This window comes from Micropterus salmoides, unplaced genomic scaffold (assembly GCF_014851395.1).
Source record: "Micropterus salmoides isolate LMB-PRFRI ecotype aquatic unplaced genomic scaffold, ASM1485139v1 Ms_hic_scaffold_15, whole genome shotgun sequence".
In the NCBI taxonomy this organism is placed as follows: Eukaryota; Metazoa; Chordata; class Actinopteri; order Centrarchiformes; family Centrarchidae; genus Micropterus; species Micropterus salmoides.
The window spans coordinates 22,285,815-22,307,143 of NW_024040596.1; the positions used below are offsets into that span (position 1 = coordinate 22,285,815).

The following is a 21,329-nucleotide window of genomic DNA, read 5'->3' on the forward strand; positions in this document are numbered from 1 at the left end:
AATGACCCGATTATTTACAGAGTAACACACATTTGTACAGTATAAGAGGCTCATAGTCTCTGATTCTCACAGTGTAAAGCAAATACCAATATTGTTGTATTCCCTCAGCACTTTGTTTTATGTTTCTGTACACCTGTGTATACCTGGTGTTTAGCTTTGGATCCTTTTCACAAATATCACACAAACACATTTCCAAAACAAGTTGGCTTTTGTACTTACCTTACGTTACAGACCATATAGACTTATGTTTCTTCTAGAGTGATTAAAGAGAGGTAGAGCAGTGGAAAGCCACTGCTGACCTTTCCAGCTTGTCCTTATAAAAGCAGTAACAGAGCTGTCTGCACGACTTGGGAGTAGCGTGACTTGCCTATGCATACAAACATCATGTTAGTCACCTTGGAGACAGTGCTGAGTATGGCACTAAAATAAAGTTCAGTAGTCTGCTGGATGCCCAGTACTACTTACGAAAATACTAATGTCTTCACTGATGTGTATGATTTCAAAGACCATCTTTTTCTCTTAGTTGGCCTTTCTGCCACACCAATGAAATTGACTTTTTTCACCACTGAAAATTGAGCTTTTCAAAATGTTCTTCAGAAGTGGGAGAAAAAAGGGAAAAGGAATAGATGCTTGGCTGTCAATCGTCATATACATTCTTGAGACATTCTAGGTATATCAAACAGAAACATTCTGCCTCCAACTGCATCCTGTGCTCAGCTACAGAGAGCTTAAGTCCCACCCCACATCTGGGTTAGCATTTATATGTAGCTTTCTCAAAGAGCAGTTCCTTCATAAATCTTCCTGAAAAACAGAATGTTTCTGTCTGGGTTTGTATCCATATTCTAAGCTATAAGAGTATGTATTGCATATGTAACATAACAGCTAACATGAGCCAATTTGTAGGACTCCTAAGGAGCTGAAAAGTAGCAAAATATTAAATATTAAAGATAGGAGCCTGGTCTTGTCAGCCCAAAATAGCTGGCCAGAGACATTGCCAAGATGGTGGCCGAGTGGCATGACTTGCCAATAAGGACTTTGGCTGAAATCAAAGATCTAAGACTTTCTCTATGTACACAAAAGGCCTATTTCAAGTCTGTGTTAGTGAGGACTTCTACTTTGCTGAGACAATCATTCCACGTCACAGGTGGCATATCAAGATGCTGATCAGACATCATGGGTATTGCACAGGTGTGCCTTAGAATGGCCACAAAAGGCTATGCGAAAATGTAGACCTTCATCAGGGCAAATGTTGACAGAAGAGCTTATAATAATCAAATAGAGCACACATGCTTTTTCATTGAAGTGCACATGTAAAATTTAGATCAGAAATGTAGTTCAAATACTAAAAAGATTTCACAGATACAAAATATCCAAAAAATGGAGGAATAATCACTAGTGGACCTGTCTGCAGAGCCTTCCTTTCTCCACTTTCAAAACTGTCCAAAAGTGCTTGGTTTTATTAAATCTTAGGTGGCCACCATCGGCCCGCTGCTAGTCTTTCATCTCTGCATGATGCTACCACATTAGAAGCTCTCAATGACATTTAGTTGTAAAATGCAAGAAATAAAACATGTACACACACATTCACAAATAAGCAAACAGAGCAGAGGTAGACAATTTTATGGCACCGTTTGTCATTTTAATGAATTAATGTAACTGAATATTAATCCAATGAAAAATTATAAAGAACTAGGCCATTTCTTTAGGCCACATACACGTTTGGAATGAACAACCCTCCCACATCCACCCTCAGTCCTTAACGTCCAGTTTTCACTTTCCTTCCTGCCTGCCTGCCTGCTCAGACACACTGTGAGTGAGCCAAGTTGATTCAGTAAACTTGGCTGTCTTTTATAGTTTGTATCATAAACCCCGCACTCGGGTAGGCTTTGGAAGACTTGCTTTTCTGCAAACTGGTTTGGTTGTCAGCAATGGACCTATGGGACATGAAGGCCAGTATATAGTAAATATCAAAGGCTTCAATAAAGGTCAAGGCCACAAATTGAAATCTCTAAAACAAGGTTGTTTACTGCCTAAAAAAGGGATCTTTACTTAATAATTTAAAACATAACCCAACCTAGACACTTGTGTTCCATAATAAAGAGTGTTTTTTACTGTGGAGCTAACACGGTCCCCAGTACAATGGTTTACATAAAATTAAATCAGCTTGATCTTGTCTGTGAGAGCCCTGCTCAACACACAACAGGAAAGGCAGGAATGTAAAGCTTTGATGTCATTCAGTTGGTTGTTCCTCTGGTTTTCTGAAGGGGGGTGGAGAAAGTGATTACTTCCTCTCTAATCTGAACCCAGAAAGTCATTGTACATGGTGAACATGTCTTCTCATTGAACTGAACAAAAATGTCCAACTCCCCCTAAAACAAAGATATTGTCATTAGAATTTAAATATTTGTGAATGCCCTAAATGCATGCCACCTGGGGCAACTATGTTTGTTTGATACCACAAAATAACCTGTTAATTTCCAGATTGGGACCTCTGCAATATATAAAATGATATTAAAAAGAGAAAAGCAGCAAATCCTCATATTGGAGATGCTGGAACCAGAGAGTAGGCAGTTTTGCTTGATAAATTACTTTCTCTAAATTATTGAATTTACTGTTGATGAACTTTTTGTTTCAGCATTAACCCACATACTCTAACAAAGTAAAATAAAAAGTTTTAAAGAAAGAAAGTGTAGCAGTAGATAACTTTGGACACGTACTGAAGCACCAATCAGAGGGGTGTCTCTCTCTTGTATAAGGCTGCACTGGTGGGACCCTCAAACTGCAGTTTGATGGCTTGTTTCAGATTAAGCTGCGGGTCTGTGGTTGTCATAGTGACCATAACATCCTCTGGCAAGGCACTGCAAGGTGGGACTGGGGTAAAACTGTAGCAAGCCGGTGACAAAATGTTCTTCTGGGGTAGAGAATCCCAGGCTTCCCCTTGAAGTGGGCTTTGTAGCCCATATGGGTAACCCAGAGGAGGACCGTCCCTGTTTTTAGGACCTACTGCAGGGCTGTCTTGGCCAGGCATTATCCCAAGGGAAGCCATGACTGTATGCCATTTGCCACCAGCATAAGTAATTCTGTCTGCTTTTATTAAGTTTGAGTTTTGTTTGTTCATTTTGTCATGATATTCAAGCCCAGACGACAGGTCATTCTGAGACAGTTCACAGTCGTGCACCATGGCAGTGACAGTGCAAACAGTGGGAGGAGGGATGCCTTTGGGATGCCTCTGGCTGCTTCCATGGTGGCTGCCCATGCCTGAGCTCCCTGGTGGGGGGAGGGTGGAGTGACGGCTACGACTACGGGGTAGTGAGTGCTGTTGGATCTGCTGAATAAAGCTGAGGCTGTCAGCTGGCACTGTCTGCACTGTCGCCAGGGAGTGGCAGGTAGATGAGTTTTGGGAGCTTTGCATGGAGTGGAATCGTTCTGCAGTGGAGCCGGGAGAAGATACTGAAGAGGAGGAGGTAGCGGCTGTTATGTCACCTCCATTACTCACTGAGATGCCTGAGGAGGGGATCCTGTTGGGTTTTGCAGGGGAAAAAGTACCGGTGCTAGACAACAGGCCTACATATGGCTTGGCTCCGTAGCTCTCTAAGAGCCTGACAATGTTAAAGTGCCCGTGTTTCCCAGCCACTTTGACTGGACTACGGCCATATCTATCTACATGATTGGGATTTGCACCTCTTTCTAGAAGCATTGAAACAATGTCAGAATGTCCCTCCTGGGCAGTGATGCTCAAAGCTGTTGCCCCTTGGTGGCAAGCAAGGTCTATATTGACACCACTGGCTTCTAGGAGACAATGTCCTACTTTGGCATGTCCCGTCCAAGCCACTGAATGCAATGGTGGTCTCCCCTCTGTGTCCTGTGCATTGGGGTTTGCCCCATGCTTTAAAAGTAGGTCTACCATCTCCACACATCCCTGCCAGGAAGCCACATGAAGTGCTGTGCGGCCCTCAGAGTCTCGGGACTCCAGAGGCACCCCCCCTTTCTGTATGAGGAGAGTAGCCATGTCAAGGCGACTCTCTAACACCAGGAGGTAGAGTAGAGGCCTTCCTTCTGCATCCCGGACATCAGTATCAGCCCCTCGCCTCATAAGCAGCTCTGCGACTTCAGCATGGCTCCCCAGGAGGGCGGCACTCAAGGCAGAATGTCCATCATACGCCCTGTGGTCGATGGGGGAACGTCTGTCCAACAACAGCCTTACAGTGCTCCAGTGACCTTCCTGGGCAGCCAGTATAAGAGGGGTGCGTCCTTCAATGTCCATATCTCCGACACGTGCCATGCTGCCTTGCTCTGTCAAAGCAGCACACACAGCCCGATGACCTTCACAGGCAGCAGCGTGCAGTGGAGTCCAGCCAAGGTCATCCTTATGGTTCTCGTCCAGGCCTCTATCCAGCAGGGCACGGACAACCTCAACACTCCCTCTTGCTGCTGCCAGGCAGAGTGCCGTCCTGCCTTCACAATCAATGGCATCCACAGCTGCTCCCCAGAAAAGCAGCCGTGACACTGTTTTCATGTGGCCCATTGCTGCAGCTGCCAGCAGGGGAGTAACAGCGGCTGCAGCAGGAACATTGCCATCAGGGCCAGCAGTCTCATCTACATCAGCACCTGCTTCTAACAGAAGCTCAACTACGTCATCATGGCCCTCATAGGCTGCAAGAAGCAATGGTGTCATTCCATCATGGTCTCTGTGTCCTGGATCTGCTCCACGCTCCAGTAACAGACTCACTACCGCACCATAACCTTTCAGCCCTGCTGCTGTAGGGACACAGAGGGCAGCGACTGACAGAGCAGTGCGGCCATCTCCATCAGCTAAGTCAACTTCAGCATTGTGGTCCAGCAATATCTCTACAGCTTCATGATGTCCCATATAGGCAGCAGCAATAAGCGGGGTGCGGCCGTTGCTGTCAGCTTTGTCAACCTGTGCCCCATAGTCCAGCAGGGTCAGAACAATTTCCTCATGACCCCCCCATGCAGCAGCTCGGAGAGCAGTCCGGCCCTCACTGTCGCATCCATCCACAACTGCTCCTGCATCAAGCAGAAGCCGGACAGCCTCACTGTGTCCTCCCCAAGCTGCAGAGCGCAGTGCTGTCCAACCTTCACTGTCGACATGCTCCATCATCCGTGTTGCAATTTCTGGCTCCTGGTTCTTTGCCCATTCCAGGAGCACAGACAACACTTTCACATAACCCTGCCTGGAAGCCAAAGTCAGTGGTGTTTGACCCTGATGATCAATTTGCAGTGGATCATAACCTTGTGTTAAGAGAAGTTCGGCTACATTTGCAGAACCCTCGTGGGCTGCACTGGCAAGCAAAGTCTTTCCATCTGTAGAACCAGGCTGACTTACAGACACCCCGCTGTCTAGCAGCTTCTTCCCAGACCCCTCCGATTCAAATGCCTGTTGTACAGTAGTTCCCTCATCACCTATACAATGTAATCCAGCACTTGGGCCTGCATCTGAAAAAAAGTCTGCAGGAACAAGCCCACTCCCCATTAACAGCTGAAGAACTTCTTGACTGACTTGAACAGGAGGCTGGGTTAAGGATGTGGTGAGGGCACTACTGCTGCCAGGAGTAAGTGCAGGCACCCCTGCCCACAGCATCCATAGTGCCAATAATGGGAGGTTATCTTTATGGTGACCTGAGCAAACTAAATGTGTGGCTAGCTGGCAAGTATCCTCAATATCCAGGTGGGGTCCCTGCAAAGTCAGTGCCATTGCAAGCATACCGTGACCCTCTGTTCTGCTACACAGGTACTTCTGTGTGCAATACTTAACATCTGTCAGCCACTCAGCAAAGCTGGCATGAAAGAGTAGTTTGGTGCCCTCAGGGCCATCAATCAAGAGAGGAGAGAGGGTTCGGAGCTTGTTTTGGAAGTCCTGGAGGCTGAGCAAGGTATCATGTGACCATACTGCTGTGAACAGCTGCTGGGGCGTGAGGGGCCTTGGGGCAACCAAGAGGACATTGAGGAGAGGCCTGACATAGACAAAGAGCCCCCGGGGGAACAGTCTCTGGCACAACCACAGATAGAGGCCATTGAGAGTCCCAGGGATGTCCCGAATCTCGCGGAGACCCACCAGTGCACCTGCCACACCATCCAGCACACGTTCAAGGAACAGAAAGCATCCGCCGCTCTTTATGTGCAGCAGATTCAGCATGTCAGCAGTATCAGGGGTGAGCTGACGGCGAAGTTCCACTTCTTCATCCAGCCGGCAGAGGATGTACTGCTGCACGTCACGAACAGGTGGGGGCTTCCGCAGATCATCCAGACAGAGTTTACGAAAACCTACAACACAGAGAGAGATAGGGCAGGTTTTTAACCCTAATATAGTTCTGCATATTTTCACTCATCAGTCATACATTATGTGATTTTGGTTCTTTTCTTTGTGTCTCCCACTGATCATCAACTTGCTATTAAATAATAAATTCTATTCCCTGTGGGTAATTTCTTACTTCACCATTTTAATTCTGCTACATATTCCACCTTATTTTAGTGTTTATTCACTTCTTGAATCTGCTCCCTTTCCCTTCAGTTCTCTTTTCCCCCCACACGCACCCAAATGCACACACACCTCTTGTCTCTTACTGCAAACCACATATGCCTCTTTCTGTCTCTTTCTCTTTTCCCGTATGTGTCTCTAAAGTCGGCCATTATTCCGATTCTGTTTTTACACAAGCAGGAGCGCCGCATGTGGCCTGTTAATGGCGTATCCTATCGATTCATTTAAAACGATGGTGATGGAGCAATGGATAAGACACATGCCTTTGGTGTGAGAGACCTGGGTTCAATCCCCCACTGTGACCCATCCACCAATGTTTCCCTGAGCAAGACACTTAACTCCTAGTTGCTCCAGAGGCGTGCAACCTCTGACATGTATAGCAATTGTAAGTCGCTTTGGATAAAAGCATCAGCTAAATGAATAAATGTAACAAGTACTGAATGACATCCGCACTGGTGTGTTACCTGGTCTGTGTTAACCACCGTGTCCGCGTCTTGTAACGTGATAAAATCTCTCTCTGCAAAATGCTAAATGGGTTGCCATATATACTTTGGTGTTCATTAATATACCTGTTCGGTCTGTCCAAGTAAAGTCTATATGTGGGAAACACTGAAAATAGGAAACAAGACAGATGGCCCAAATCACTGGGATCTGCTGATGTGATCTCATTTTAATTTTGCCTCCTCTTTCCTCTCCCCGTCTTGCCTGACCTGTCCATTCACTTCTTTATCGTTACATGTATTTTCTTGTTCTGTTTTGTTTTGTTTTGTTTTGTTGTTGCACAGGCACATCTAGTATTATTTTCCCCTCAGAATGGGATGGCTGACAACTGGCTGCTAGATTACTTAAAACCCAGATTTTGCAAGTAATTTTCATCTCAAAAACTAATTTCTCATCTACTATATGCCTTGGGAGTAATTTTGAAATGTTGTGTATTTATTGAATGTCAATCAGTGGTCATTAAAAGTGATTTGATCAGTGTTAAAATGTTAGATATAAAAACAATGATTTTAAATCATAATGTTTACCAGTCACACAAACAGTGCATTCACTGCCCAATCATGGCTGCTCAATACCAACTGCACACATGTCTAAGGTAGCAGCCCCACACAGACTACAATACATCACCCTTTAAGATGATTTCTTCTTTCTTCATACCTGAGAACATCTTGCACACAGCCTTGCTGTGGCGTCGGACGGAGCAAACCAGCAGCAGCCAGCCAGGCAGGAGGTGTTGATTAGCGGCCAGGAGCTCTGCAATAGAGCCACTCTTCCCACCTCCTTTGCCTGCCTCATATCCCACGTCCAGGGAGTCCACCAACACCATCAGAGTCTGGGCAGGAGGCGGAACATCTAACAGGGGTCTCAACACAGCTCTAAGAGAATGTGAGAAAGACAGACACACAAAGGAAAATATGAAAATTTAGACAGCCTTGTAAAAAATGCAGGAGTTGTGGGAAGATAAGGGAGTTCAAAGTGAGAAAGTGAGAACATTTTCTTTTTTATTGACTGCAGTGCAATTACATCACAGATAAACACAGCAGGTCAAACTCTTTTGCATATAAATTCACTGACACTGAATGAAATAAATGCCATGACTTCAGGCAATTCCACTTCAAGCACAGAAATGGTTTGTTGAGGTTTTGCATTTTGTTTTCCATTTCACCTACATTAGAAAGAATCTAATTGTAGCCCCCAGGCTTTTAGACACAAAGTAAGCTCAAAACAGTATAAAAAAACAACTTGATATGTTTACCCGGAAGGAATTTCATAAGTAATATTGAGCTGAACGTTGTTTAACTTTGTTAAAATCACAAAAGGTTTTAATTCCCTTATAGCAACTGCTGTAGTGCATGACTGTTCGTGTTTTTAGACAGACTGATGAAAGAAATGCTGTTAGAGAAGCTAGTGGAACAGAGGCTAACCCGGATGTGACGTGATGATCATGGCTCTCTAATCCAATCAAACAGGAACAATAATGGCAAATATTGTATATTCTACTGTGATTGAACACTGAAAAGGATGTAAAACAGCAAAACAATGCTACAGTAAGTCAACTGTCCTTTAAAGAGCACAGTCAGCACCCACACCCGGCTTTGATCTGATACTGACTCAGGTTAAAGGAACTTCTGAAATGTCCCGCTCCACCCTGGGTGCACACTATCTTACACACACGCACACTTCTAACCAACCCAAGCATACTTGTACATCTCTCCTTCTCTCCTGAGGTCCTTCCACCGACTATATTCATTTCCTGATCCCTAAATCTTCTTACTGTAACATGACGGAGCTTTGATGCTAATGTATGTTTCTTCTTACCTACACTACTGTAAAAACCGTTTACTCCTGACCATAATAGCAACGATAATAATAGTAATAATATTTTCAGCATAATTCCTTCATGCAGAGATGCAACCTAAAGTGGCTTATAAACCTTAAAACAAACTATAGGTAAAAACTATAGGTTTAAAAGACAACATAAAAAACGTTTGTATATTAGGCATCAGATAGAATAAAGCAACAAATGTCCTGAACGAGGACCTGAACCCAGCGTGGGAGTACAGACAGCAAAGTTGTTTTGGACCCCAGCTATACCTCCAGGCTCTTATTTCTGAATGCAGACTTAAGACCTGAGACTGGTTTATCTGCATGAAAAAGTCAACATGAGGTTTAGAGGTGTTGGAGCATGAAAAGTTAATAATGAAAGTGCTGTTGAAAGTTGAGTGAGGGAAGGAAAATATGTCTGAGCATAAGACAAAAAACAACCCTGTTTTCTGAGGCATGTAATAATGTCATGGTAACTTCATAGTAATCCTAGTTATTATAGAAACCTATGTTCACCCTGACCTAACAAAGCCAAGCACTGCAGACCTGTGTTTAACCTCGGTCAGGAAAGGGCTGTAAATCAGTTATTATTAAATTACTGACTTACTATATAGTTGATATTATTTTCTGTTACATTTTTTTGCCATGGTAGCGGTATGGTTTTGGACATGAAAACACTTTAGCCCAACAACTACTGGACTCCCATTCATGAGCCCCAGGGGACTTTGGTGATCCCGTGACTTTTCCTCTAGCATCACCAAGAGGTCGAAATTTGTCCCAATACCCTTACAACCAAATGCATGCAAAAAATATTCCCATCAGTTGTACTTTGTGCTAACTAGCTAATATTAACATTAACAGTACATCAGAATCAGAAATACTGTATTGAAATTCTTTATACCTGTCTTGTTTAATTCTGTGTTCTACTTATCAGGGATTTGTAAAGAATAACACTTATAGGTGACAAACAGTGATTAACCTGTGACAGCCGTGTGGTTTGAATGGGTCACACGGAGGCTGAACTCAAGTCAATTATCCTGCAACAACCACAGGGTGTGTTTGTGTTTGTGCTGTTATTAGTGTTAATGTCTATGTTTAAGAATGACCAGACGGTCCAGTCACCAAACAGGTTTTCTTTGAACCTGAAAAACCTAAAAAAAAAACAACTTTATTCTTTGAAAATCGGCATCTTTTCAGCTTCAAAATGATCAACAGTATAAAATGATCAACAGTACGAGGCTTTTTGTTTTTCTGTTGCCTAATAATATAAAAAAGCAAGTAACATTTTCAATCTCGTAAAATCAGAATATGCTGCTACAGCAGTGTTTAAAAATGGGAAGAGGTCATACAGTCTATGAAAAGAGCCATTATGCCAGAAATGCCTGGATTTTACTCTGGCTAATTAAGAAGTTTGGTGAATTAACCAAACAGAATTCTGTTTAGTTGAAACAGTAACTAAAAGTGGCAGGGTCAACAACTGAACTTGTTGAGGTCAACCACAAAATATCCGCCTCAGGATTAAGATTTGTGCTTGTGGAGTATGAAATCAGTCATCTTTAATGATTAGACTTTGGTGAATGATGCATCCAACAAACCTGCTCTGTTTGAGCCACTATCACGAAATCGTAGTACTATGTTCTGAAACATGCAAATTAACTTTTAGCTCTTCCTTTAAACTGTCCACAAGTTAATAAATTGTCCCCACACAATTGACAATTTAACTAGTGCCAATTATTAGGAGGCGCTGCATTGTATATTGGTGCCAACATGTAGTTCAGGGTTTACACCAGGAAACTATTCAGTGGAGTTGATTAGCCACCCACATCCTGAAACATGCTGTGAGAAACAACACATCTGCTCTTCTCCCCCTGGAGGTTAATGGTACATAATGGATTTAAAGTGTTGTTTATTAAATTGATTTTGATTGATTGCTTGTTTCATTACTAAACCTCATTTATGAGGAACGCAAGGCAAGACAATACAGGAGAAATTTAATGATCAGTAGTAATTCTTCAGGTTCACATTAATCTAGTATCTTCTTCGGAAGATATTTACAGACCAAGCCTGTAATGTGCATGAAATGTCTCATTACCATAACACATTACCTTACACAGCAGCCTTGGTTGATACCACTGAACACATCCTACAGTTAAGCAGATATAAACCCTACCCTGGATGACCTCTACATCTGGGTTATAACAGGTTTATCATACCTCTGTGTGGTTTAGTCATCTGATTAAAGCGACACTCCCTCACTGGGCACACAATCAGTACTGCGGAGGAGTAAGTGTAATGAACCATTTATTGCTGCTTGAAGATTTCCGCTCCATTTGACTCACACAGCCCTGGACACCAGGTCTGTGGGTGGTCTTTAATTGGACTTGTAGAGAGGAGCATGCGACAATCAAACTTACAATAATTAGGAGGTTCCCTCAGAGCCTAATGAATTACTCCAGTACTTAAACGACTTCACTGTCCTTCTGACCATCTCATAGACTAAAATTCAGTCAGATCTCCATCAGGTGGTGGATTTCTAACTTAACCTACAATAAGCTCAAGATTGGGTACTTTTGTTTACTTTGGTCCTGTTCTCTGGCACAAGCAGTCTGATGACCATGCTGAAAACCAAACTGAAAAAATTTACTTCACTATTAGATATTGTACTATACTGTCTCTCTGTGTCTGTATGTGTCTGTACATGTCTGTAGTTTAGGTTTGTGGTCTTTTTTGTTATTCCATGTTTGGATGTATTATTTTTTCTCTTGTTACTGTTGCCTTTTCTTGCATCTCATTTATTTCATTCTTCTGTTCATGCTACCTGTTACTGCACGCATTTTAATGTAACTAAAACATGGTGAGTTTACTTGTAATGAAATGTTTGGTATAACATTATACATTATACATACATATAACATTGTGGTGCCTTCAAAGATCAGTTAGAAAACTTTACATTTGCAGCTCTTAATTTTTTACAGTCATGAACGACCTGGCAGTAAAAGTCCTTTCGACTAACACTACACTGTTAACTGGTGTAAATGTCCTCATTCATTCATTTCATATAATTTATTTAAACTTTACTTGACCAGGACAGCCTTATTTAGACAAAAGTGTCCTGGCCAAGATAGGTGGCCATAACAATGAGCTACAGACTTCTGGTTAAAAGAAAATTAACATCATCAGCTCACAATTGAACATAACTACAACAGTTTATGGCAAAGTGGGCCAACCACAGGATTACAAGATAATAGTAAGGAGATGTTGGACTGAATTCAAAAGCTAAGCTGCTATTTTATCCATCTGCTGATTTTGAACTGTCAAGCAAACTATTTCTATAAGAAATCTAAATTTGAATATATAATATTTGTATATATAAATATCCCATCAATAGCATTACAACACACAACGCTGTTTCATCCTGTTTACCTTTTCATCATTATTTATAATTCATTTTTCAGTAACAGTTTCCACTAATAATGCTTGTAATCAGTGATGTTCTCGTGAGCTCTGGCATCAGAGAAGACTGAGTGGTAAGGACATGTAAGTTCATATGACTCATATGATGATATGTTTACTCCTCTTGGTATGTTTTTAATAAGCAGGTGAGAACATGAACTGGACCAGAACTATAAAGCACATTGGATATTTTTTTCCCCAGGCAAAGTGAACCGAACTGCAGGTGTGAAACCAACCTAACAATATCAAACAATATAACATCCAGTTTTTTCTGCAGCTGCACCAAGACCAACTTTGTGAACTCTAAATCTGAGTGTTGATGGTTTCAGGCATAGGGAGCAGCACCACATAAAAGTTCACCAAAGAGTTAATGGCTTGCCGAGCAGCTGATTCAAGGCATACATGCCATGTATGCCCTTTCACTGCCAATTCAAGCCCATGTTTCATGGGTTTGTCAACGGCTGTTCTAACATGGCAGTGTTTCGCCCGCAGCCACTTTCTCTCACAAGAGCTACAAACACAAACAGCAACTGGCTGTGAGTCAGTCTGAGGGGAATGTGGAATCCAGCTTGGTACTTCACACCAGAGGTAAGCAAACACAGGAGGAGGGTAGAAGGGCTCAGACTCATCGCAAAGTAAACACACCGGCAGAGAGTGAAAAAAAGTCCTGGAGAGGAGGGTGACCTCGCTGACTGGTGCTGAGATGGTCACTGGGGTACTGAAGGCATTTTTCACTTCTTTGTTCTTTTTTCCCCCTCTCTGAAAGGATGTCATGTTGTAAATAACACTGTAGCATTCATTCACACTGGAGGCCCATTGTGAGTGCTGTGAATGGGCTGCATTATGAAAGGAGAAATAAATATAAGATGAGGAAGAATAGCTGCTGCCGTCATTTTCCTGTGACTGTCCGGGCCTCTCTTTGATTTAGTGATGGCCACATGGTTCTGCGTTTACAGGCTTTAAAACGCTTTTTTCCTGTTGACAGTCTAAACACCTGCAGAGAATCACCTCTATTTAGAAAGAAGCCTAAAGCTTTCTTGGATCCTTTTCCCCTCAACATGAGCAGGAGCTGATGTCATGTTTGACAGTCGCCCATTTTCCTAGGCATAGTGGAGAGCTTTATGTGTGTGGATGTTTAATGACAGTGTTGCTGACGCTGCAGCTTGGGCTGATAAATCAACATAATGGTTTATCAACTTCCAGTGGAATTATATCACAAAAACATAATTTATCATTTTACTAACAAAATCAGTTTTTCTTTTTTGTTGTTTTTGCACACGTCATGCAAAAGCATAGCACATGTACAACAACCAAACAATACAACATGTTTCTTTGTATTGAGCATCAATTGACTGCGTTTGCATTTATGGATCTCAGTCATGCAGGTTATAGTTTTTCAAGGAAGGTTGAAATCAAGGGGAAGTGGACTTGGTTGAAGATATCAGAAGATGTTTCGTCCCTCATCCAAGACAATTCTTCAGTTCTGATTGACCGGTGGGGAAACTCCGCTATTTAACCTCTGTGGAGTCTAGCCAAGATGACCAATACAAATATATCTGAAGGATAAGGTTTCCCTACCAGTCAGTCAGAACTGAAGAAGTCTCTTGCATGAGGGACGAAACGTGTTCTAGTATCAACCAAGTTCAGTTGCCCATGATTTTAACCTTCCTTGGATATCTATCACATATTGTGATATCCCTATATATAATATGGTACATTTTCTGAAAAAACAAAAAGTAAAAAAAATTATGAACTGTTAATGGGTAAAATAACCTGACAGAAGTCTGAGATTTTTGTGCAAGACTACTGTATTGTCATACATCCGCCCTGATCATTGATTTGCAACATTGCTCACACTGGCCTAATGACAAATATATTTAGTCTCATGGTATACTATAGGTCATATTAGCCAATTGGACTGATGGTAGAAAAATATTCTTATTGTGATACTGATTTCAAATATATCATCCAGCTCTAGTTGGAATTGTAGGTTATAATAATCAAATAAATGGGGTGAAAACCAGTCGGTATCTGGTGTCATCGCCATTTGCCTCACGCAGTGCAACACATCTCCTTCGCATAGAGCTAATCAGGTGGATGGATTGGATAGATTATCTCAGCAAAGGAGAAGTGCTCACTAACACAGATTTTGACAGATCTGTGAACAATATTTGAGAGAAATAGGCCTTTTGTGTACATAGAGAAAGTCTTAGATCTTTGAGTTCCGCTCATGATGAATGATGGCAAAAACAAGTGTTGCGTTTATAATTTTGTTTAGTGTATCTATGATCTCAAATCGATGCTTGTCTGGTTCACAAAAGACCAGATTACATTCTTATGACCAGCATTATCATGTCTAAAACACCTACAACCCGAACGTCTTTGGTTACCACAATGTTGTAACTGACACAAAAAAACAAAAAGTAACCTGTGGAGCAGGTTTACAATTCTGACTGAATCTGATAACCCATTTGTTGGCCTGCTGACACATGTTGGATGTAACTTTGTTCAGCTGCTCTTAATTTCATGAACAATACCACCATTTACAGAATGTGATACCACATAGATTTTGCTGTGTTGAGTTGGGAATGAGCCACGCTTCTGAACATGCACACACACGCCGAGCGCCTGGATGGGTTTCATGCTCTCATTTGACAACCTTGAAATCTCCCTCAAATCTGCTTCAACTAAGCGCAACCCTCTATATCTATCTATCTATCTATCTATCTATCTATCTATTCTATCTGTCCATCCATCCATCCAATGACACTTTGAGAATTTTAAAAGTAAAAATAGGAATAAATGTGACACAAACCTCTTGAAGGTGTCATCAGGGTTTCTTTGACAGGTGACAGGCTCCAAAGCAGAGGATACAGACAGGCTGTTAAGGATCTTTTCATACCCAGGAGAGAGGAGAGGTGAGGCCCTCAGCTGCTCCACCAGGCCCAGGACAAACCTCCACACCTCAGTACTTCTCTGGTCCTCCCTTTGGCAGAAGTGGGATGCCAGGCAACGCGGTGCCAGCCCGACTGCCAGCCCTGTCTTTGAGGTGGGCCACACCACCTCAGTGCACAGGGCAGTTTTCCCGGCGCCAGGGCCCCCAGTCACCAGCAGCCCTGGGGGCTGTCCCGGCACTGTGCGGGTGTCCAGGTAGCGCCGCAACTTGTCCAGGGCCCATTCCCGGCAGTAGAAACGCCGACCCTGGAGCAAGCTGGAGCTGCTGCCAAATCCACTGCTACTCATTTGTTCCTGGTGGTCTGACATCCAGGGGACAACTCACAGCTCTGGACTCTACATCCCATGCTCCTCCAGTAATTTTACTGTGACTTTTAGGCTGAGCTGAAGCTGGTGACACCTCTGGTTCCCTGACGGCTCTGGGCAATGCCTGAGTATTTCCTCACACTGCCAGTTCCTGAAAGTGTTGCATCAGGTGATAATTATCAGTGGCCGTCCTTTCCCTGCAGGTCTTGTGGTGTAAGGCTGACAAGAAGAGGAGTCAGTTAAAGGTTATGTCAGCTAATTGTTTACCTCTTCTTTATCTTCATTCGTTTTTTTCCTCATTCTTCTTCCGGAACGATATGAAACACCTACGCCAAGAGGAGGATTCATGGTTACCGTCATTCATAATGTCTAAACTGGAGATCATGGAGCTGTTCAGTCAGAAATCAATAAGAGGGAAAATTAATGAGTCAAGAGAGAAACTGACATGCATGTTTTTCACAGATATAATGACACAGTATCTCACCATTCCCCTGACTGAGTCGTCCTCCCTTCTTCCAATTACAGCTACAGTCTTGCCTCATCTCAGTTTCTGTCCCGCTACAATCATCGATCCCAAAGCTTCAGCATGAGATATCCTTTTCCTTTCTCATGCCCCCAGCTCTTTACAACCCTCTGTTCATACCTCACACCTCCTTCTCTCTCTGTCTCTGTCTCTCATGGGCTCCAGTTTTTCTTGTTTTTTTGTCTCCTCCCTCCCTTGGTGTTTCTCGGCATGTCAAGACATGTACAGGAGAGCAGAGAGAGAGAGGAGAGAGGGAGGACTCTTGTGGCTGTGAGCAATTTTACAGCGGATAGGTGGGAGGCGTTACCTGGGGTCAAGGTTCAGTCGCAGGGCAATACTACACCTCAAGCTTTAGTTTTAGGTGATTTAGTCTCATAAAAGCCACACCAAGCTATTGAAGTTTTGTTTTATGAAAATTATTTATGTTATTATTATATTATAATTAAATTCTGTAGTTTCAGAAGTTTCTGAAATGTAAGGATGTACTGCTTTTCCCTGTTTCCTATTATTGTAAACTGAATATCAAGCAATTACAAAACATCATCTATGATTTTGAAAAGTTGTTTTCACCATTTCTTAGACAAATTATGATGATTATTCAATAATAAATTATATCTTACCATCTAGTTAAGACATAATTTATTTTGTTTATTTGCATTTATTTTCAATTAATAGTTTTTTGCTGTAAGTTTTTTTTGCCCACTGTAGTGATTATAAAATATAAACGGTAAATGGACTGTAGTTGTGTAGCGCCTTTCTAGTCTTCCAACCACTCAAAGTGCCCGGGGATCAAAGCGCAGAACATGAAATCCTTGTTATTTGCCTTAATATGAAGTTGTACATATATATTTTCTAAACTTCTCGCAATTTTCCTTCTTACAAAGTAGACTGATGAAAGGCTAACTAAGCCACATTAACCCCATTGTACCATTCTGTATTAAATGGAAATTAAACTAGGCAACTGATATTTCCCCACTGTGTAAACAGCTGTGAGTAACTGTATGCAATTTTCTCATTGTGTAAAATTTTTAGGTAATACACAATGTGTTAATCAACGGCACATTCAAAATTCAGTCAGTTTTAGACTTCATGCTACCTCTTTTAAGTGTATTTAATTAATAAGTCACTTATACATTGTGCACACATTGAACACCCACACCCAACACTGAGCCCTGTCACCTGTGACCGAGTGTACATGGACCATGTGGTTATAATTGAGAAGATGTGATAAAACCCAGGCAGCACCCACACCACTCAGCTCATTCGGAGTTCCTGACAGTTTTATACTGTAAATTAATTAAATGAATTTAACTAGGAAAGAAGGAAAAGAAAATAAGAAGTCCATACAAGGTGGTTGGATAAAATCTATCCAAACGAGGAGTGTCAGAGGCTTCTGTGACAAAGTTATCACGGTGATGATGGTGCACACTGTTCTGCATTTAAAGTCAATGACTAATCAAACATAATATACACTAAGCTGAATCTGTCAGAGTACAACTGTTTAACACTTGAAGGAATTGAGCAGAAAGAAACTCACTGCTGCGCCTATCATTTGCAGCACGATAGCCTTGTGACAGTATGATTCAGAGAGCTAATTGGAAACATAATAAGTCAGAACAGCCAGCTGAATTTTCTCATGGGCACATTTCACATTTCGCCTATATGGTTTCAACGCCTCCTACAGGTGGATGACACAAGTTGTACACTGTCAGCTGACAAGTGCCAAATACTGAAAATGGACTGAAAAATGAAGAGCTGTGTTGTTTTAGACAGACACTGAAAACACTAATAAGGAGAACTGACACCAAGCAGTGAAGTTGTCTACATTCTTGTCATTACCTGTGGTATTTACAAAGCCCTCTAAACCTAGCATGTAGCCTGTAATGATGATGGTGCAGCCAGCAAAGCCTGCAGCAGTGTCTTTATAGTGCTTCACTGACTTACAGAAGTCAAATCATGTCAAATCAATTAAATTTATATAGCCCAACAGCCAGGCACAGTGAAGTCATATGGCCAGCATGCGCGTGAAAGAAACCAACTCAACAGAAAAGTTAGGTTAAGGTAGAAATGTGTAGATGTGTTGTACGTTTACTGTCAACATACAACAAGGCAGTAATCACATTTCTCTCCTGCCTGAGACCCTTATTTATTTTATTATTTACCTTATTTAGAAGCTATACTTTTAATTATTATATAACTGTGGTTGTTATATAATAAACTGCTTTCTAGTCCTTACAGTACTTATGTGTCTGAATTAAACAAATACTCAAATGTTAAGTGGTGGATTCTTTAGACTTTTAGAGGCTACTTTGTGTCAGTTTCCATTTAAGTCTTACTTCAGATGGATTTATTTGATATACAATTATGCATCACTACATGTACCGATCTCTACCTTGATTCTGCCACCCTGCTGTTATGGCAATAATACTCTCTTTGTCTGACCCAGATTTTATCAGGCACATGCGCACACGGACAAGCTGATAAGAAACCAGACTATGACAGACTCTATCTTGGCCAGGACCATTTACTTCCTGGAGTCTCTGCTGGTTACCTGTCATCTGGTCTCAGCCTAGCTGTTTCCCCCTCCTTCGAGTCTTTATGCGAACCGATAGGCCCATCGCCTCCTGGCTCTAGCTCCATATTCAAAGAAAAGGAAGTTTGACATTTTGGGAAAACGAATACCGTAAAACTTCAGTTAAAAGCCTAGTCCCAATTAGACGCCTGTCCATTTTACTGGCCTGGTGTGGCTACACATTTTGTCAAACAAATGCAGGTCTCAATAAGACGCCTGGTGTGGTTTTTATTGTCTCCGTAGGGCTGAACAATTCGTTGAGAAACTCGAGTAACTCGATTACTAAAAAGCATCTTTGTTTAATCCATATAACTATATACAGTGCAGTGTTTTGGACAGATGATTATTACTGTCACACAATGCTCTTATGCTGAGGAAAAATGCAGATGATGTGATTTAATGGTGTGAATAGCAAAATGGGGGAAGAGAGTGTCTAATGTATGGGATTACTTAAAAAAATAAAAATAAAAAAGATCACACACTGTCCTACTCTGTACAGTGTGTCTACTGTACAATGGATCTAGTGTACCACAACGGCACGACGGCAATGCTTCAGCATCTGAGCAGTAACCATCCAGTCTACACATCGAGTCCACAGAGCAGACTCCAAACAAGGTAACATTGCTACATGAGATGAATTCCTACTTCTAAATGTATAATTGTGTGTTTCTTGTTATTGTTCTCCAACTGGTTAGTCCTTGAGTTTGGGTTGTACAGTGATCCGAGTTACACAAAAGTATTTCTTACCATATTACTCAATGAATCGATAGAATAATCTGTAAAATACTCGATTACTAAAATAATCAATAAATGGTGGCAGAACACTAGTTCCCTGGATGTATAAAACCTTTTAAAGCCCACCGTGTTCCCTGCTTGAGCAATGGATATAAATATATATGTCAAAACTTTTGTCAATATGGACATGCTACACGTCATAAGATCGGTTAGATTCACTACAATTCAATCATTCATTTAATTTATTACCGGTATGGTAAACAAAAGAGATGAAAAAAGCCTAATTTTTGGAATATTCTGCTTGAAATAAACAATTTAATAGTAGCCTTTGCTGAGCAAAATTTTTGTGCGAAATGAATTAAAGGCCTGTCCCATATAGACGCATGTCTCAGATATTGGCAGGGTGAGTTCAGTGATCGAAGCAAATAAAAGCCCGGGGCTATTAATTGAAGTTTTACAGTATTCACTTTTTTACATGCAAGTTAGGTGGACCTGGAGCCAGGAGGGGATAAGCTTAGCTTAGCATGAAGACTGGTAGTGGGGGAAACAGCTAACCTGGCTCTGTCCAAACAAATACATCGACAAGCTCCGAAACTCACTAATAAACATAATGTATCATATATGTTCCTCCCATAAACAAGAAATGTAAAAAAAAAGACAATTTGTGGCTTCAGGGGGAGTTATGCTGGAATTAAATTTAATGGCAAAAAAAGCCAGATGCCAGGACTTCAATGTTACCAGGCAACCAGCGCTGATGTTACATAGAATAAACCAAAACTACAAAATGAAGATGTTTATATCACATTTTATTTTAAAAATTGATTTAGGGTCTGTTTAAAGAAATAAAGAGATTTTTCTCAAACTAGCAGCTGTTTCTTTTTTTCCTCTCACGTGTTTATATGCTGCTGTTCAATAGAAATTATTCATTTTACCATTAGGCTACAGCCAATCAGCTCACTATGATCACATTTGTCTCATTGAATCCACAAGTGATCGCTGCAGGCTGCCTCAGCTCTCCACCTGTTGGCTTCTACAGCAACTATATATTGATATCCTCTACAGGCGTAAATAATGAAACCATAATCTAGGCGCTAATGTGTTTTTTAACTGACCTCATTAACCAGGCGCTGTACGTCGACGCCATTGTAAACAAAAACACAAAGCGCTGCCCAAACACTTTGTCAGTTTGTTTCCGTCAAAGCTCCTTAAATCAGATTGGGATTGAGTTTTAAATCCAGCTAACACAATCTTACCTGACAGAAACATCACGATCTCCCTCCTTGACTCTCCCTACCGACAAACCACCGCGCTTGACCGGATTTAATCACGTGTGTCCATTCCCACAATCATCCCGTACCATCACAGGAAAGGTGAACTTATTGTTGTTTCTGGTGGGCTATAGATGCCTGTAGCCTACATTTCAAAGACTGTAATTTTCTCCCCTTCCGTCTCTCAGGGGATCTGCTCTCTCTGCTTCCTTGCACTCTCTCAATAAGGATGTTCGAGAGAAAAAAAAAAGGGAAAAGACAGGAGTGTGTGTTACAAGGACATCCTCTGCAGGGCTGGTTTCACACAAATATGTGGGACTGGACTGCAGATTTGTCTCAGTTTTACTGTAAGAGTATGAGTATGGAAGCCCATGTATGCCAGAAAAGGATAAAACGAGGGATAACAAAAGTTTAAATTGACTTACCAATATGATTTACCAGGTAAAACTTATAAAATAACATGTCAAATTTATGAGGTCAGTTAAGAATTATGAAGTCAAAATTGTGAGATAGAAAGTCTTGACCAGAGGGAAAATTGTGACTTAGAAAGTCACTTTTTGTATCTTATGATTTGTAATTACTCTTTTTATCATAAAATTGTTATTTAGTATCATAATTTGGATTTTTTAAGTAGACTACTTGCAAAGTGAAAATATTAATGTCAGAATTTTGAAAAACATGTCCACATTATGG

The 21,329-nt window shown here is 41.6% G+C and overlaps 1 protein-coding gene across 8 annotated transcripts; it reads right to left on the reverse strand.

Annotated features, from left to right (window-relative positions):
- Positions 1 to 1,617: 1,617 nt before the first annotated feature.
- On the reverse strand, positions 1,618 to 20,951 carry ankrd50l (ankyrin repeat domain 50-like). Of its 8 annotated transcripts, none has more exons than XM_038721061.1 (5): positions 20,622 to 20,951; positions 15,806 to 15,864; positions 15,093 to 15,689; positions 7,658 to 7,875; positions 1,618 to 6,285 (listed from the first exon to the last, which is right to left on the reverse strand). In XM_038721061.1, the coding sequence occupies exons 3-5, from the start codon at positions 15,539 to 15,541 to the stop codon at positions 2,729 to 2,731; spliced, it is 4,224 nt and encodes a 1,407-aa protein (XP_038576989.1). In that variant the 5' UTR covers positions 15,542 to 15,689; positions 15,806 to 15,864; positions 20,622 to 20,951; the 3' UTR covers positions 1,618 to 2,728. The 8 variants fall into 8 exon arrangements, with proteins under 8 accessions (XP_038576989.1, XP_038576990.1, XP_038576988.1 ...); XM_038721062.1 differs by having other exon boundaries at positions 15,806 to 15,927; XM_038721060.1 differs by lacking the exon at positions 20,622 to 20,951 and adding an exon at positions 16,023 to 20,599.
- Positions 20,952 to 21,329: the final 378 nt, after the last annotated feature.

Bases quoted from the DNA above. Each gene is read 5' to 3' on its own strand.
- ankrd50l (XM_038721058.1), bottom strand. From the start codon at position 15,541: ATGTCAGACCACCAGGAACAAATGAGTAGCAGTGGATTTGGCAGCAGC. The intron at 7,876-15,092 runs GTTTGTGTCACA...ACATTCTCTTAG, and splicing joins CCTGATGACACCTTCAAGAG to AGCTGTGTTGAGACCCCTGT. The intron at 6,286-7,657 runs GTATGAAGAAAG...TCTGTGTTGTAG, and splicing joins TGTGTGCAAGATGTTCTCAG to GTTTTCGTAAACTCTGTCTG.